Here is an 18,766-nt window from a genome sequence, read left to right on the forward strand (position 1 = left end):
GAACTGTAGGAAGTCAGCAAGCAGAATAGACTGAAATTCAACATTAGCAAAAATGAAGAGAGAGATATCATTGATATATTTTAACAGACAAGAAGTGGAACTAAAAGGGGAATTAGAGAAAAACCACATCAATGTAATTGGTATTAAGAAATGAAGACTAAAAGGTGAGGTACTTACTAAGTGTAAAAAAAATTATGAGATGTTATATATTCAAGTAACAGTGATCAGGAAAACAAAGGAGCTATACTATTCAACTGAACAACTGAGCATGCAGATGTTCAACTGAGCATGCGCTGAACAACTAAGCATGCAGATGTCTTAAATGACAGGCAATTTCAAGTAGAACGGTGCTGACAAATTGTAAAATATCATCATCATCAAATTACTGACATGTACCCTCAAGGGGGTGTATAGGATATAATAGTACTACATGAAAAATTTACATCACTACCAACTTCCTATCCACAATCTTCCTCCAAATCAATCTTTACCTGTCAAGAATCCAACAATGTCAGATCCGATATTTCTAAGGCACTTTTTACCATATCAATCCACTTATATCTTGGTCTTCCTCTAGGTCTTTTTCCTGCTAATGTGGCAGAGAACACTTATTTTGCTAATCTTTCCTTGCCCATTCTGTTTAAGTGACCATACCATCTAAGATTAGCTCTGCCAATGCATTCATGGATGCTGACAATGTCAAGTTCTTTCCTAATACCCTCATTTTTAATATGATATTGCCATTGGTGCCATCTGTTCATGCCCATAATCTTTCTCAGGTCTCTCATATCTGCAGTCTCTAGTCTTTGGTCAAGTGTTTTACTTCTGACCCAGCTCTCAGATCCATAAGTTAAAATTGGTGTGAACACTGTCTTGTATGATATAGCTAACTTAGTATTTTGGCTAATTTCTCTCTTATTCCATATAAATTTATTCAGTTGACTTACTACCATACCAGCTTTATTGATTCTGTTGTCTATTTCCATATTCAATTTACCATCTTTACTTAAAATTATGCCTAAGTAGATGAAATGTTTTACTTGTTCCATAGGTTCTCCATTCACAATGAGTTGATATTTTTCAATGCTTCTGCCTATTTTCACTTCTTTGTCTTGTTATTGCTGACTTTCATACAAGGGGGGGATCTAAAAAGTTCTTGGCCTAACAATGAAAAAACGAATTTATAATTTCAAAATTATTTTTATTTTTCAACATAATCTCCCTTAAGACTAACACATATTTCAGTGATGCCAGAGCCATTATCCTGTCCCTGTAGTGGTTCTCAGCAAGATCTGCAATATACCCCTCTACAGCTGCAATCACCTCTTGATTTGAAGAAAAACGCTGACCAGCGAGGAAGAATTTTAGTTTTGGGAAGAGACAGAAGTCAGAGGGAGCCAAATCTGGGAAATAGGGTGGGTGTTCCAACAATTCATAGTACAGTTCCCTTAATTTTCCCATTGCCAAAACACCTTTGTGGGCAGATGCATTGCCCTGATGAAAGATGATTTTTTTTCTTCTGCAAATCAGGTCTTTTCTCACAAATTTTTTCGTCTAGTCTGGTTAAAAGATCGGAATAATATTCCCTGGTTATTGTTTTACCCTTTTCAAGATAATTAATAAACAAAATGCCTTTCTTCTTCTTCTTTGGCACTACAGCTCCATGTAGGGCCTTGGCCTCCCATTTTTGGGTTTCATAACTCACTACGAGGTGGGATTGTTATCCCCACGCTCAAACATGTGTAACTGTCTGTGAAGCTTTGTATTCGTAAGACCAGTTTACCCGCTTTGCAGAAGGAAAACCCCCAGATAAACTGGGGAGAAAAACCCAGCAGTCCATGCCCAAGACTGGCTAACATGGCTATGTGTGAGAAAGATCTTAGCTCCTCACATCAGTGACGAGAATCAAACACAGGATACTCCTTACCCAGGCATATGATTGCAGAGCACGTAACCACTCGGCTAACCGCGTGGATGAACAAAATGCCTTTAGCATCCCAAAACACCGGTGCCATGACCTTTCCTGCTGATGGAACTGACTTTGTCTTCTTTGGTGTTGAACAACTGGCTTCTGGCCACTGTTTGGATTCTGATGTATAATGGTGAATCCAAGTCTCATCCATAGTAATAAATCAATGCACAAAATCAGATTTATTCTTATTAAAACGTTCCAAGCACTGTTCAGAGATTTTCATGTGCGAGTGCGTTTTTGATCTGCTGTAAGCAAGTATGGCACACACCCATCTTGAGCAAAGCTTTTTCATTTGCAATTCTTCATGCAAAATTTATTCTTACACGTTCTTTTGAAATGCCTATAGTCTCAGCAATTTCACACACTTTGACTCGCTGGTCATCCAATACTATATCGTGCACTTGATCAATGATTTCTGGTGTTGTTACACTTTTTTGGATGTCCTTCACATGGATCATCTTCAAGGCTGGTATGGCCATGCTTAAACTTGGAAGCCCATTTCTTAATTGTCGAAAACGAAGTAGAAGAGTGCCCATAAAGTTTTATGAACTTCGAATGAATTTCTTTTGGCATTAAACCTTCCAAACCTAGGGAAAAAAAAAAAAAAAAAAAAAAAAAAAACCCTCTTGCCGATAGTGTCGCCATCTATGGCTGAGGCCGAGAACTTTTCAGACAACCCTCGTAACAATAAATTTGTTCTATTACAACAGTTATTCAATTTAATCAGGAAATCTTGCAGACTTGTAGAGTATTAGAACAAATTTATTGTAAAATATGGAAATTGACAATGAGATACATTCTCGCCTATGGTCTTGAAGAGAATTCTGTAAGAAGAAACAAAGGCATTTTTCAAGTCAATAGAGAAAGCAGCTGACTAAGATAAAGTTAGTTCTTTTGGAAATCTTAACAGCAGATCAGGAAATGAACATTAGACATACAGAAATGTTTGAGGAAAATTTGGAGAAAGGATCGAATCTAATAATAATGGAAGTACCTGCACAATTTCTGTTCAGGTCACGAATTAGCCTTTACGAGCACTATGATCCAACATAAAGTGTGTGCCTTCACTTGAGAAATCGCAAGAAATAAGAACACTTTCATTCACTATGCTACTATTGAAAGTGATATCTTCATAATAGTTCAGTATAAGAACAAACTGGAGAATGAAACAAAGTGATCACAATTTAGTTTTGAGCAAGATAAAAATGAACATCATACTGAAAAAGAAATACATGCACAAAAGCTGTGTGTGTGGGGGGTAAAGCTGAGTAGTTTTCAGAGGTGAAAGCTTTCTGTAGACTAAAATATGCAAATATTATTCAAGGAAAAAAAATGAAAGGGTTTGAAAACAAGAACCAAACATTGGAACTAGGTAGCAAACTCTTAAGAAAATGTTTAATGATTTAGGCAAGAATAGATTCGGTTGGGTGTGCTGTCATGGCTTATGCAACCCATGCTACAAAATTCAAGTCAATTTGACCGTATGATTGTATTTTTATCAATGTATGAAGTTTTAAGAGTGTATAGCACATCAGTGCTCATCTTAATTGGTCTAATGTAATTAACTGTAGGATAAGGATAACTTTGAATACTTTATCAATTAATCATAACAAAACCTGCACAGTGAGGGACAATGTGTTTTCAGATACTGTATATTAAAAAACAATAATGAAGGAGAATGCTATATTTGGTTAGTATATTTGAATTACTGAAAAGTGTAAAATTTGGAAGAGAAGGAAGAGGCTAACCTCCTTCAACTACAATACTGTTTCCCATTGTAAATGTGGACAAAAAAGTTATAAATTTATCGAAAATTATATATTAAAAACTTGCCTACCATATCAGTTCACACTTTACACATGCAAAACAGATGAAATGCAGAAAACAAAAACAGCAACTCATGACAAATGACAATGCTCAATTGGATTGGATGACACAATAACCAATCACAGTCTCTAGGTGCTATTGTCTCAGACAGTAGTTTAAAACCACTAGAACACTAAGAATTTGACCTACTGCACCACCTATACATATTTTCAAAGGGCTCAAAGGTGTATGCATTTTGAATGCATGCCCAGACTATTAATGCGAATGTGGTGCAATGTTTATGCATTGGAATGCGTCCTCTTCATGAAGTCTGGAAACAATTTGGGGAGTCTTTAGAAGGAATAAATGCAAAAATATAATTAATTATATGAAGAGCCAAAGGCTTCAATTCGGCGACATATAAACTTATTTAAGTTAAGGGATATTACATCCCATATTGTTTCATAGCCGAATAAGAAACTCAAAGAGTTTCATGCCGTTTCACACCTTCTTGGCAATTCTCATAGTAAGGTATATGTAAGTTCTGTTTGCTACAAACAGAACTTCAATAAATATATAAATAAAATTATAACAATCTGGAAACAGTATAAAGATAGATATATGAAGATAGATATACACTATTATTTGCAGATGATCAAATAGTATTAGCTACATCAGAAGATGATTTACAAAGATCGTTAAAATAATTAAACGATATCTCAAAACAATATAATATGATAATATCTAAAGAAAAAACAAAAATAATGGCATTCAAAGGAGAAAACCCAATAAGAAGTAAAATAGTGATAGATAATAAAATACCAGAACAAGTAAACACTTTCAGATACTTGGGATGTGATCTATCATACGAAGAAGAAAAAGACATAATAGACACTAAAATATCAAACTTTGTCAAAGTAAATGGCATAATAAATAATATATTTAAGCCATCCCTAGTACAAAAACACACTAGAATCAGACTATATAATGTCTTGTCAAAACCAACTCTACTATAGAAGCGAAACATGGACCATAAAAAGGAAAGATGAAAAACGAATTCAAACAGCAGAAATGAAGTTTCTCAGAAAAACAGCTGGATATACCAAGTGGGACCACAAAACAAATGAAGAAATCTTACAATCCCTGAAAATAAAACCAATTAATTACTACATAAGACAGTATAAACAAAAATGGCTAGAACATTCAAATTGAATGGACAACAGCAGACTACCAAAAATATTATACAGATACAAAATAAGTGGAAAAAGAAGAATCAGAAGACCAAGAAAGAGATGGCATGAGACCGGAACAGGCCACTTGGCCTAAATTCCATGTTAGGAAGAAGAGAAGAAGAAGGAGGTATGAATACAAAACGGAACTGTGAAAATGGGCAGGAATGGAAAATATATAGGAAACCTACAAAACAAGTAAAACATTTAAACACTTTTTTTTAATGAAAATAGTAAACTAAATCAGGAAATCATCATCAGTGCACCTGGGTCCAATGCCTATTAGTGTCAAACTCTTTTCACCATTCCTTACCATTTCTCTGCCCCTTGTCAGGTAACTGAAATCCTGCAAACTTTCCATACCACTCCTTCAGATCATCTACCCACTCTCATTTTGGCCATTCTTTTCTCTTTATACCCTCCACTGTAGCAATCAACACAATTTCTCACAGCAGCTTCTGCATTATCATTGATATTCTACCATCAACATAGACAACAGACTACATGTATTGCCTTTGTAAATGGCTAATAGAATAAGCAAAGCTGGTACGATGGATAATCAACTGACTAAATTTATATGGAAATGAGAAATTATTCAAAACAATAAACTAATAGTAAACAGGACAGTGTTCAAACCAATTGTAACTTATTGGTCTGAGAGCTGGGTTAGAAATAAAACTGATAATTAAAAGAATAGAGCCCACAGACACTAGTGGGTTGAGAAAAGTCTGGGCATGAACAGAAGATATCAATGTCAAAATCATATTGAAAATGGAGATATCAGGAAAGAACTTCACATCATCAGAATTCAGAAATGTACGAGCAGAGCAAATAAAAGGTGGTATAGTCATATAAACACAAAGAGAGGAAAGGACAATAAAATGGTAGTTCGATGTTAGGTAGATTGTTCGTGTTAATAATCAGTGAATTCAAAGCTGCTTAGGTTTCGTTTCTTTGCAACAAACTTCAGTTTCTATCAGAAAACTCACTTAAAGGTATGCAGCTACAGACTTGGAGGAGCCCACCTCATTACTTTATAAAATTCAGAGATCAAATTGGGGTTTTCTACCCAATGGCCAATCCTCATGCTCTTGTGGTATAATCTATTAGCTATCCATTTTGATGTCTAGGGTTTTTTTTTGAGTAGTAATGCAAAATGAATGAGGATTAGCTAGAAATTTGGGCCAAACAAAATAGCATTTCATATACCTTATACTGGCTGAAACAAAATCAGTTATCATGATTGGTTGGGAGGGTATAGCCCAAGTTATATGAATTCCCTATAGGGTTTGTCAATGACCTATAATACAGACCAAAAATGTCAGCTACTGGAACTAGAGAAACCTCAATGGAAAAGGAGGTGGAACTAGCAAAAGATTGCAAAAATGCAAATCACATAACTGATGTTACTGATACTAAGAAAAACAGGTAATATCTTTCTAAATAATAAGCAGACTTATAAGATGGCATTGAGGCATTAGGGATAGGGTTCACTACACAAAGGCAATTTCAAGCATAATGAGATATCATAAGATATTCTCTTACAATAACTCTGATAGTCAAGAATACTCAAAATTATAAACCTTACAAAAAAAAAAAAAAAAAAAAAAAAAAAGCAACAGATAGAAGAGCCTTGGTACTGAAGCAGTGTCACCTTGAAAGTAGCCTTCACATCCCTTAAGAAGATATTCATTATCTTACAATCACCCAAGCACAATCACCTTTTGAAGATATCAGGTGTCTGCAAGTTATTCTGTTCATGAGTGGGCAATCTGTTTTACACATGGAGATTACACATGAGAGAAAATTTAAAAGATATAATTCAAAAAAATTTACATGACTCAGGTCTGATCTTCCATGTAACAAAATGGATGTGAAGCTGTTTGGCCACAAACAAAAATGCATATACTGAATTTAATAAGGGATGCTTAAGGGTCAAAGCTATATAATTGAGCGGAGACCTCCACATAGCCTTCAAAAGAGTGCGGAGAACAGACCAGGGCTTCTGACCTAATGTCCAATCCTCACCTTCTCGTGATACACCCTGTTAGGTATCTACCTGGATACTGAACGGATGAGGATGGACTGGCAATTTGGGATTTAGCAGACCAAATTGTATTCTTATTGGCTTAAACCAAAATTTCAAATGATGATACAACATGACAGAATTTCATGCCAGCAGGGACATCATCCAGTTAAACAAGGTCCCTCGTTGTTTTCACCAGGAAATCAGGGCAAACAGTGAAAGATCAGCTACTGGAACAAATCCTAAAACTTACCACAACTCAACATCACCAGAATCCAAGATTGGTACTACCAACATAAGAAGCCTGAATGGCAAAGAAATGAAGCTAGCTGAGGAACTGGATAAGTACCAGATCGACATAATAGGGGTGACTGAAACAAAAGAGACAAAAAATGTTCAAAGAAAAGAAGGAGTAGCAATAGTATTCGACACTAAATATGAGGCTAATCTTCTTGAATGGTAGGCAGTCTCAAGTAGAGTGATGTGGGCAAATATGAGAATTGGGAACTGGACAATGAGACTTATTTATGCCTATGGTTTCACAAAAGGTTCTGCTAAGGTAGAAGTGCAGGAATTTTTTGAGGCTTTAGAGAAAGCAACTGACACAATGAAAAAGGAAAAGATGATCCATGTTAGGGATCTAAATAGCAGAGTAGGAAATGACTGTCAGACATATAAAAATATTTTGGAAAAATTTGGAGAAAAGAGCAAAGCTAATAATAATGGCAAATACCTGTTGGATTTCTGCTCAGGACATGGACTGGTTATTACTAACACCATGTTCCAACATAAAAATGTGCACAAATTCACACGGAGAGAAGGGGCTAGGAATAAGAAAAGTCTCATTGACTATGTTATTGTTGATAGTGATGTTTTCTCCCTGGTGCAGGACACCAGAGTGTACAGAGGATTTGAAATTGGAAGTGATCACTATTTAGTCTTGAGCAAGATGAAATTGAATTTCATATTGAAAAGAATAACATGTAAGAAAGTTTTAAAGAGAACAAAAATTGAGCAACCTCTCAGATGCGAATTGTAGACTAAAATACACAAACATTATTCAAGAAATTTAACAAGAAACTAAACAAGAAAGATTCAATACATTGAGTTCCAATTCCATACATCTCCGGGATTTCAGAACCTATTTCAAGAATTCTGAAGAAATATGAATTAACAGCTATTTATTCACCTATTAACAAATTATCTTCCCATTTTCCTTCTTCTAAAGACAAACACTCAGCTCCGTCTCTTCCTGGAGTTTATCAAATTCCCTGCAACTGTGATCTCTCCTATTTTGGACAAACTGGACGCTCTCTAGAAAAAAGAATCCAAGAACATCAAGCCTCCATTCTTTACAACAAACCCGAAAAATCTGGATTGGCTCAGCTACGGGATAGAAACTAACCACAACAATCGTTGGTCAAAAACTCGCCTCTTACATAGATCCTACTATAAATTTGAATGTTTATTCAAAGAAAGCGTAGAGGCCTTACTCCATCGTCCTAACCTGAATCGGAATGACTATATCTATATCAAAAATCTGGAAAAGTCTAATCAGGATAACACATTAATTCATATTAATTTTATGTTATTTAAAATTATTGAAATTATTAATTAATATTTTTAATTCAATCATGTCTCTGCTTAAAAATATTTCTCTTTAATACTTAGTGATATAACATCATGCGGCTTGTTCTATTTATAAATGATGTATTGTTAGTATTCCACCTTGTATTTTAAAAGTGTTCTTGTATTGCCACTGAAAATGGTCTGCAATTATCAGACCGAAATATTTGGCTAATTAAATATCTTTCTTGTGTGTACGTGCTTATATTATACAATACGATAAACAAATTTACTACTTAAAATATATTTAAGTTTCTTTTGTATGAGAACAGCCTAACTGCATTGGCAGTTGTGATAATACTAACATGTATAGATGTATCACTAAATGTGAAACAAATATACGTATACGTTTTTAGCTTATCTTATATATAAAAGAAAACAAATGTTATTTATGAAATTTTCACTCTGTATATATATAATACTGTAAAAAACCAACATAAGTAAAACAATTATGTGGGATTTTTACAGTATTAATATCATTTAAACAAAACATAATATATGCATTTTAGCATATATTATGTTTTGGACCATGTCTGCCTTTGTGCTGTTGTGCCTCATGAACATGCCTATGAAATGTTATCTTTAGATGTCTGTATCTGCTTTTAAACAAAACAAAAAATGAGGATAAAAACACTGTTATGGTAAATACTTCAAGTGTTATTAATCAAATGTATCATGATTTATTGGTACTTGTCTTCATTCATCTTTTATATACTGCATGAATTTTTTTTTCAATACATATAACATACATGAATCATATTCCATTAAAATGTATATACAGAAATCCCACGATTAGTGCATTTTCGATTGATGCATAATTTTTTTTCGATACCCAAATTTGATTAGTGCGCCTATGTTACAGATTTTAAAAATTTTCTATCTATACATTTTTATGGCTAACCATTTTAAAAAATCACTCACCAGAATGAAATAATTTAGTTACCGATTTAAAAGATTTTACAAAGTTATTTTTAATGGCATACTACACTACTTATATGTACACTATATATATTATGTTCCAAATTTTTACTGCCAAAATTTATGTCATCTGCTATAGTACGCCCACAGGTTTGAGACCCTTCGACACTTCTGCGTATGTCACAAAAAGGCGTCCATTTTGATAATAAGGTAATTATCGATTACCCTATTATTACACACATTGGAAAATTACCTTTTCTTTTATGATCATTGTAGTTTTTAAAGTGGTAACTATTTTGCTTATAACAGTTGGGAAGTTTTATCTATAAAGCACGTGATTTCGCATGTTGGCGACCAATTCGTATGGCCTTCATTTCTTTCTCACCTTCAATGATAACGTTAATCCAAGAGTTAATTAAATCTCATTTTGAAGAATTGAGTGATTCCGACCTGCTAAATGTAGATGCACAGCAGGAAGATCCTGAAGAATATGAAGAAAATTTAACCACTGATAGTCAGCCAAAAGAGATTTCACAGAAACAATTTGAAAATATTTTTCGTACAATCGAAGTTTTTAAGCGGCAATGCTTAAAAAGGCTGACCCTGATGAAGAGAGAAGCAGTAAAATTTGCAGAAGAGTAGAAGAGGCAATAGGGACATACCGTCGGTTGTATGAAAAAAAAAAGAAACAAAATTCCCGCCAAACTACGTTAGCTCAATTCTTTGTTAAGAAGCAGAATAATAAAATTTATATTCTGGATATGTTTTTATTGTCTTTCAGCTTCATGGTTTTCCTTTAACTAGGGTCTGCGACATACCTTAATTCTTTTATAAAAAAATAAGGTTCAAAAAAGAAATTTGAGGAACGAATTATCCTTTTCCCCATAGGTTATTATATTCAATTAGTGCATTTTCGATTAATGCGCCTGTTTTTAAGAACGCATTAGGTGCACTAATCGAGGGATTGCTGTATAACAGATTGAACCAAAATTATATTAATGTTTAAAAAACTAAATTTGTTTAAGGCAGAAAGCAACATAACCATATAATTTATGAATTCACTTCAATATTCAAATCAAATCATTTAGTTAAGCACTTAAAGTAATGAGTTTCTGTGAACTTAAGATGACTTGGGAAAGAATCTTTGTATTCAAATTTCATATATGATCATCACTTTCTGCTTTTTTTTGGTTCTTGCAATATGAAAACAGGATACATTGACAAGTAGGATTTAGTTGAGGTGAATGTGTGAGACAATGAGCTCCCTTTAAAAAATAAGATGCTGCAAATGAACTTCTACTCACATGATTAGTGAAGCAAAAAAGTTAATCTGAAATGGTGTATTCAATACCATATACATTGTTCCTTTAAACCAAGCACAATACTGATTCAGTAATAACTTGCAGAATAGATTAGATACACTTGATTTATTTAATTTCTCAAAAATTTAACAATATAACTAAGAAGTTCCTCCCCTCACAATTAACATATATCATGAAAAAGCTTGAAACTTGAGTGATTGCTTTTGATATATCAAAGATATTTGATTAGATTTAGTAGAAAGGCATATTAAGCAAGCTCTCATCTTATAGACTATCTTTTGTAAATGATATGTCGGAATTTTCTTTAGTTGCATATCTGATGGTGGATGGATCTTTCTTTATCCTCAAATAAAAATTTTAGCCTAATGTTGGGATAATGCATGGCTCTGTATTTTCACCAATGCTTTGTCAATGATCTTCAGCAGAGTGCATAGTTTCTTCATTGTTAACAGCAGAATGTAATCTTCTTTCTTATTTAATAAACCTTGCACACTACACAAACAAATAAAACTTTTAGAATATTTCACAAAATCTAATACAACTATAAATGCTGATTTCGAAAGCAGTATTTAAGTGGGGTTCTGATAATCTTGTAAACTTCAATCCACTAGTAACAACAATAACTCATTTCCTTATCTTACTTTTGATAATACCAAAAATCTAAAAGAGAAGATATTTCTTGAGATAACCTTCATCCTGAGCGTATAGCATATCTGGTTTCCAGTCAACAGGATGACAGTTCAAATCCTACTGTGACATGCATATGTGTGAAAGTCTTTATGTGGTACACAATTTTTACTGCCTAGTATGAGACCATCATCTTGTTTACTAGAAGCTGAAATAATTTGAAAAGTGCCTTATTTTTGGTCTTTAAAAGAAGGATTTCTGTATTATTTAACCTTTAGCTCACCCACAATACTAAAATATATAATAGGTTTTACAAACTTTCGTGGAGGAAATTCACATTAAAAAAAATTCAGATACATCCAGCCAATACTTACATACTACTATCAGAAATTAAGATAATGACCCTATAAATTCGTGATGCAACAGAAAAAGGAACCAATTAGACTTTTTTTAAAAACTTTCAAAACAAAAAGTATATAGAATTATTCTAACAAAAAGTATATAGAATTTTAATCAATATTTTTTGTTACATGTGTAAGTTGTGAAGTTTTAAACATGTCTAGAACACGTTCAATTCATCATCATCAAATTCCTGATATGTACCCCTCAAAGAGTGTACAGGATATTATTATTATTATTATGTGACACCTCCAAGGAGTCCAAAGACTCACTCATCGAGGGAATCAACAACTCTGTCTTTGCCACTCAATCCACCAACTACAGCGAACTGCATCATCTACACCAACGCCATCTACTGACCACCACCATTAGTATTTCCACAGACAATCACAAACATCCATGTCCACGGTGAGATTCAAACCCACAGCCTTTTGGCTGGAGAGTGGATATTCTAACCACTCAGCCAACCAAGCTGGCAATATTGCGATAGTACTACATGAAAAACTTAAATCATTACTAACTTCCTATCAACAATATTCTTCCAAATCAATCTGTTATCTGTCAAGATCAGATCTTATATTTCTGTCTTCTAAGGAACTTTTTACTGTATCGGTCCACCTATATCTTGGTCTCCCTCTGGGTCTTAACACTGAAGTGTTAAGTGTATGCTCATGTTTATTTTCACAATGTATTTCAATTTTAGGACAATGCTCAATTATATGTATTTCCAAATTCTGTTTCAGAGAGGAAGTAGCCTGTCTCTAAACATAAAATCAAAGTTTCTCTTTTACATAAAATCAAGCAAATGTTTTTTATACATATATTTTAATCTTACATGTCAAATCCATCCAAAGGTCTTAACCAAAATTTAACTAAGTTGTCAGCCTGAATAACTTGAAGGTGCTCTGGGAATGAGTTTAAAGGCTGTTAAAAAAATAAAAATAAAATAATAAGCAAAACATGCTTTAGCTGTCAGGATTTAAAGAAATTCAAAATAAATCAAATATAATTAAGAGTTACAAAAAATCACCTATGAAGAGTTAGTTATAATTTTAACTTGGATATTATTAGTTTAATAATCATAATTCTTTACCATAACTGTAAAATCAAATTTAAAATTGTGATCAAGGTTCAAATTGGGTAGATGCAATGCGTGTTGTTATTAACATTTTGTGGTGAACTGTAAGCAGCAGAGTTTAGTCTGCCATTGCTTAGTTTATCATCTTTTTAACATGCTAAGGTCAAGGAACTACTGACAGATATCAGCCTGTACAGTTTCTGTATAATACAGGCTAACTAACCTTCACATCAAAGATTTTATAAAGGTTCCTGGCATTCTAGAAGTTATTTGAAACCATATTGTTCAAACTAAAGGCCCTGCTTATTTTAATGGAATTTGGATACAAAGAGAAAAACACACTAGAAGTTTTACTTGAGTAATATGGTCAGACAGAGTGCTACTGATGGTCACATATGACCATGCAGGAAGGGGAGAAAGAGGTAAAGGAGAGAGCTGGAAAGGGTTTGGAAAGGTAGTGAGCAATTATGAAGTCATACAGTGGAGAATTTGGAGTGTGTAAGCATTATGTTTCTGAACTGGATATGAAGGGTGTGTTTTGGTGACAGATGGCACCGTTTCTTTGCTGATGAGAGAGTGTATATGTAACATGTACACACTCGCACACGTATATACAGTATATCAATCTAATTTTCACACAGGTCAGATATATATACATACTAACCTGCGGGAAAATATGATGGGCAGTTCATTTTTGAACAAAACATTAGGTACAGATTAGATGCTGGTTCATAAAACTGGCTGGTTATATTTTTGAACAGGATATATGACACACACTACATATAAGTGAATGTTTTGTGGATAGGGAAGTGGTTACTATTTTAAGTGTGTGTGTGTCATAATACACATCAATCTTGGGAAAGGTGTTATGGCACTGAAGGCTGACTGATATTAACTTCATATGATAGACAATTTTTTTGAAGTGAATTCTGTCCCTGAAAAGATAACATTTCCAAAAAAGTTCATGAAGATTAACACCATGGGGGGTGGGGTGCAGCTGAGATAATCCAGAAACCTTGCTCTAGAGCTGAATATGGAACTTTTTTAAAGCCACATCAGTAGGGTTTCACACTGGGTTGATGGAATTCATTTCTCACCTACATCTAGCAATATGTTTGAGAAGTAATGTACAAGATGAGTGTCTAATCATTTCAACTCTCAGGAGATGTGTAAAAATCAGAACTAATCGATCGCTATTATCTTATGCAATATGAGGGATAATTCAGACCTTTTTTTTTTCACTCCAGCATCCCACCCAATCTCAATAGCAACAAATGTTATATATAATGGTTTGGCTCCCATTTATATATATACATAAATAGAAACCAAATCTATATGAGAGTAGATGATTTTTGTCATATTTGTGAGGCCAACACCAAACCCACCAAACCTTACTTATTGGAGGGCTGCAGTAACTTTTAAAAAATCTGCATGCTCGGTCATTAGAGCAGCATTCCCAGATTATTCAATTCTTAGCTTATCCATGGTATTAAACATACTATATTTCACCAATCTTTCGAGGAAGGAGGGAATGGTCAAAAATCAGTTGTAGTGAATTACTTGGTATATCCACAAAATAATATTCGCTTATTGCTTCGTCAGGATCAGAGTTATATAATGCTAACTTACTATATTCCTTTCATGTAGGCTCAATGACCTGTCACTGCCATAGAACTTGGCTTCTTAGAAACTCTATTACTGCATACAATAGAGCAGTTAATCCTATCTGCATTGTCTACTATTGTCAAAAATTGCATATTCTGGTTAGTTTACCTGTTTTTTGTAGGATGAAAAAACTGAATAACCTGAAAAAAATCCTTGCTCCTCCATATGAGTCTCTCTAACTTACCTTCATTTAAAAAGTCCCAATAAAGACATCAGAGATCCAAACTGAGGTCATTTCAACTAAAGGGCATTGATGATATACTAACCAAACTATGGAGGCTCTCAGAGTTACATAAAATAGAGTTAAAACATTGAGATCACATATTAGATGGTTTTATAACTTCACATAACTTCTGGTTTCTCGATTATTTAACAGTTATAAAGAGTTTATTAAAAATAAACAATTAAAAAACCCGACAAGTTTCGTTCGTCATAAGACTTACATCATCAGGGGTAATGGTATATAAAATTTAGCACAACAAAAGCTTATTGACAATTAATTACACATATTAGATGTTTTTATAACTTCACAACTGTTAAATAATCGAGAAACCAGAATACAAATGATAAAAAGCTGTTCAACTTTGATTTGTTTCAAAACTTTCTTACACACCCTTCTTTTCAATCTGAGGTTCAGTTTTATCCTGCTCAACACTAAAGGTGATCGCTTCCTATTTCAAATCCTCTGTATACTCGTGTCCTGAACCAGTGGGAAAACATTACTGTCGACAATAATATAGTGAATGAGACTTTTTTAATTTCTTGCTTCTTCTCTCCAAGTGGATTTGTGCACATTTTTATGTTGGAACATGGTGTTAGTAATAACTAGTCCATGTCCTGAGCAGAAATCTAGCAGGTACTTCCCATTATTATTAGCTTTGCTCGTTTCTCCAAATTTTCCCAAAACATTGTTATATCTCTGGTAATCATTTCCTACTCTGCTATTTAGATCTCCAACAAGGACCAACTTTTCCTTTTTCATTGTGTCAGTTGCTTTCTCTAAAGCCTCAAAAATTTCCTCCACTTCTACCTTAGTAGAACCGTTTGTGGGAGACCATAGGCACAAATAAGTCTCATTGTCCAGTTCCTCATTTTGATATTTGCCCACATCACTCTACTTGATGTTGCCTGCCATTCAAGAAGACTAGCCTCATATTTTGTGTTTAATATTATAGCTTGTCCTTCTTTTCCTTGATTGTTATTTCCTGAATATAAATTTGTTGCTTAGAAAGATCTCACCTGTTCTTGTCTGTTTTGTTTCAGTAACACCTATCATGTCAATCTGGTACTTACCAGTTTATCTGCTAGTTCCATTTCTTTTCCATTGATGCTTCTTATGTTGAGGACACCAATCTTGACCTCTGCTGATGTTGAGTTGTGGTTTGCTTCAGCAGCTGATTTTTCGCAGTTCAACCTGGTTCCACGATGAAAACAATGGGAGCTTGTTTAACTGAGAGACACCCCAAATGATGTTGCCGGCATGAAATTCCATCATCCGGCAACATCAATTTGAGGTATGGTTTAAGTCAATAAGAATACAATTTGGTGGGCTAAATCCCAAATTGTCAGCCCATCATCGTTAGTTCAGTATCCAGATAGATACCCAATGACATGCATCACAAGTAAGTGAAGATTGTTCATCAGGTGAGAAGCATGGTCAGTTCTCCACATTCTCCAAAAGGCCATGTGGAGGTCTCCTCCATATTTCCTGAAGATAGCATTTTGTATTTGTTACTTAGAAAGATCATACCTGTTTTTGCCTTCTTTGTTTCGGCAACACCTATTATCTCAATCTGGCATTTATCTAATTCTTCTGCTAGTTCCATTTCTTTTCCATTATTACTTCTTATGCTGATGGCAACAATCTTGATCTCTGCCGATGTTTGTTGGGTTTTGTTCCAGTAGCTGAATTTTAGCTGTTCGCCCTGGTTGCCTGAAAAAAACAAAACTGGGGGGGGGGGGCTTGTTTAACCAAGAAATGCCCCAGCTTGCACGAAATTCCATTATGTTGCACCATCATTTTGAAGTATGGTTTAAGACAATAAGAATACAATTTGGTTGGCTAAATCCCAAATTGTCAGCCCATCATCATTCATTCAGTATTCAGGTAGATACTCAATAGGGTGCACCTTAAGAAGGTGAGGATTGGACATCAGGTCAGAAGCCTTGGTCAGTTCTCTGCATTCTCCAAAAGGCCATGTAGAAGTCTCCTCCCAGTTATCCTGCCTTGATCCTTAAGCATCTGCATGAGTTTACAGAGGATTTGAAATTCGAAGTGATCACCATTTAGTTTTGAGCAGGATAAAATTGAATATTATTATTATTATTACTATCTGAGACCTTCAGGGAGTCAAAGACTCATCGAGGGAAACTATAAATCACCCAAACCAGCTATCATATCTTCCCTTAAATTCATTCACACTAATGGCAAATGATTCCACTCACTCACTACTCTCTGGGAGAAAAACCTTACTTTTACCCCAGTCTTGACAGTGAACAAACTTAACTTCCATGGATGCCCCTGTGTTCTCTCCCACACCTTCCATATAACAAAAAATTTCATTAGTTGATATCCTATAATACCCATTCAAAAGTTTACAGACCTGTATCATATCATTCCTCTTTCTCCTGTTAACCAGATTCTGCAATCCACATACTCGCAATCTGTCCTCATAATCAAAATCCCATAATCTGGATAATCTTTGTAATTCTTCTTTGCAACCTTTCCATAGCTTCTTTATCCCCTTGGAACCCGGGAGACCAAATCTGTGCACAATAATCCACGTGTGGTCTTATCAAAGCCTTATAAAGAGGCAAAATGACTTCCTTATCCTTAAATGTCAAGGTCTGCTTCAACATCGCAAATATCCTCTGAGTTGTATTTGCAACTTTTGCTATGTGACCTTTGAACTTTAAATTCCTCTCCACCAATACACCAAGATCCCTTGCCTCTTCAGTTTATAGTATAACATGCATTTGGAACTCTAATCATGCCATAGTGCATAACTTTATACTTACTAGCATTAAACTGATGGCCATTTTTGTTTGCCCAAATTTCCAGTCTATTCAAATCATTTTGTAATTGCTAAATATCAGTAGCATCCCTGATTTAGCATCATTGGCAAACAATTGCACATCTGATGTTAGCTTCTGCCTAATGTCATTAATGTACAGATTGAACAATAATGGCCCAAGGACTGAACCCTGAGGTACACCACTGGTCACCATAAATTTGGCAGATTCACACCCACCATATACCACTTTTTGATATCTGTCTGTCAACCATCCCCTGATCCAAGTCAAGAATTTATATCCCATATTCTCCAGTTTATGAAACAGCTTTCTTTCCTGTAATATTCTATCAAATGCCATAGCAACATTATCATAGTGTATCCATTCCCTTTATCCAACTCGGCCATAACATTGTTGAACCTCTAACTCTTCATCCAATGTAGCAGTAGCACTATGCATCATGTTACATAACCTGGTTGGTATATCTTAGCAAAGTGAGCACTCATTAAGTGAACAATCTCATTAGCTTCCGACACTCGAGTACCATCTACATTCAGTAAAGTTATTCTTTCACATTCATTCTTTCTTTTGCTTATGGCATAATGATAAAATTCTTGTGGATTATCTTTAGCTTGTATGGCCAATTTCTTTTCATATTCCAGTTTAGCTTTCCTCACAATACTTTTTACTTTTCTGGGCTGAGCTTTATATATTTCATAACTCCTCTCACTCTTATTCTCACAATATTCTTTCCACATCATCATCATTTTCTTCTTGTGGATCTCTTGCTTTTAAGGTTGCACATCCATTTCACTCCCAACCTATTTATTCTTTGAACACTAGCGACACATTCAGATACTGCCTCATTTAAGCACTCTTTCAGATTCCCCTGCACTGCTCACATTTTTCCCATTCAATAACTGATACCATGGAACTAAAGATAGTATTCTCCCACGTTCATCATGATTTCAAGCTTTGTAGTTCAGCATGTAACCGGTTTTAATAAGAGCATCAATACAATTAGATACTTCCAAAAAAGTACAGCATGATCACTGTCACCAATTGGTGGTAAAATAGCCATTCCGA

General features: G+C 34.5%; 1 protein-coding gene across 2 annotated transcripts in view; it reads right to left on the reverse strand.

The window, feature by feature from the left end:
* RNaseZ (ribonuclease Z) overlaps positions 1-18,766 on the reverse strand; it is a 336,200-nt gene that overhangs the window by 116,856 nt on the left and 200,578 nt on the right. For both annotated transcript variants that reach the window (XM_090407253.1, XM_090407252.1), the window contains one exon: positions 12,761-12,849. In XM_090407253.1, the coding sequence (XP_090263379.1) occupies positions 12,761-12,849 (89 nt within the window). The remainder of the gene's footprint in view (positions 1-12,760; positions 12,850-18,766) is intronic.

The sequence above is a fragment of the Typopeltis vanoorti genome, chromosome 17, assembly GCF_054136105.1.
Source record: "Typopeltis vanoorti isolate ZY-2024b chromosome 17, IOZ_Tvanoo_1.0, whole genome shotgun sequence".
NCBI classification, from domain to species: Eukaryota; Metazoa; Arthropoda; class Arachnida; order Uropygi; family Thelyphonidae; genus Typopeltis; species Typopeltis vanoorti.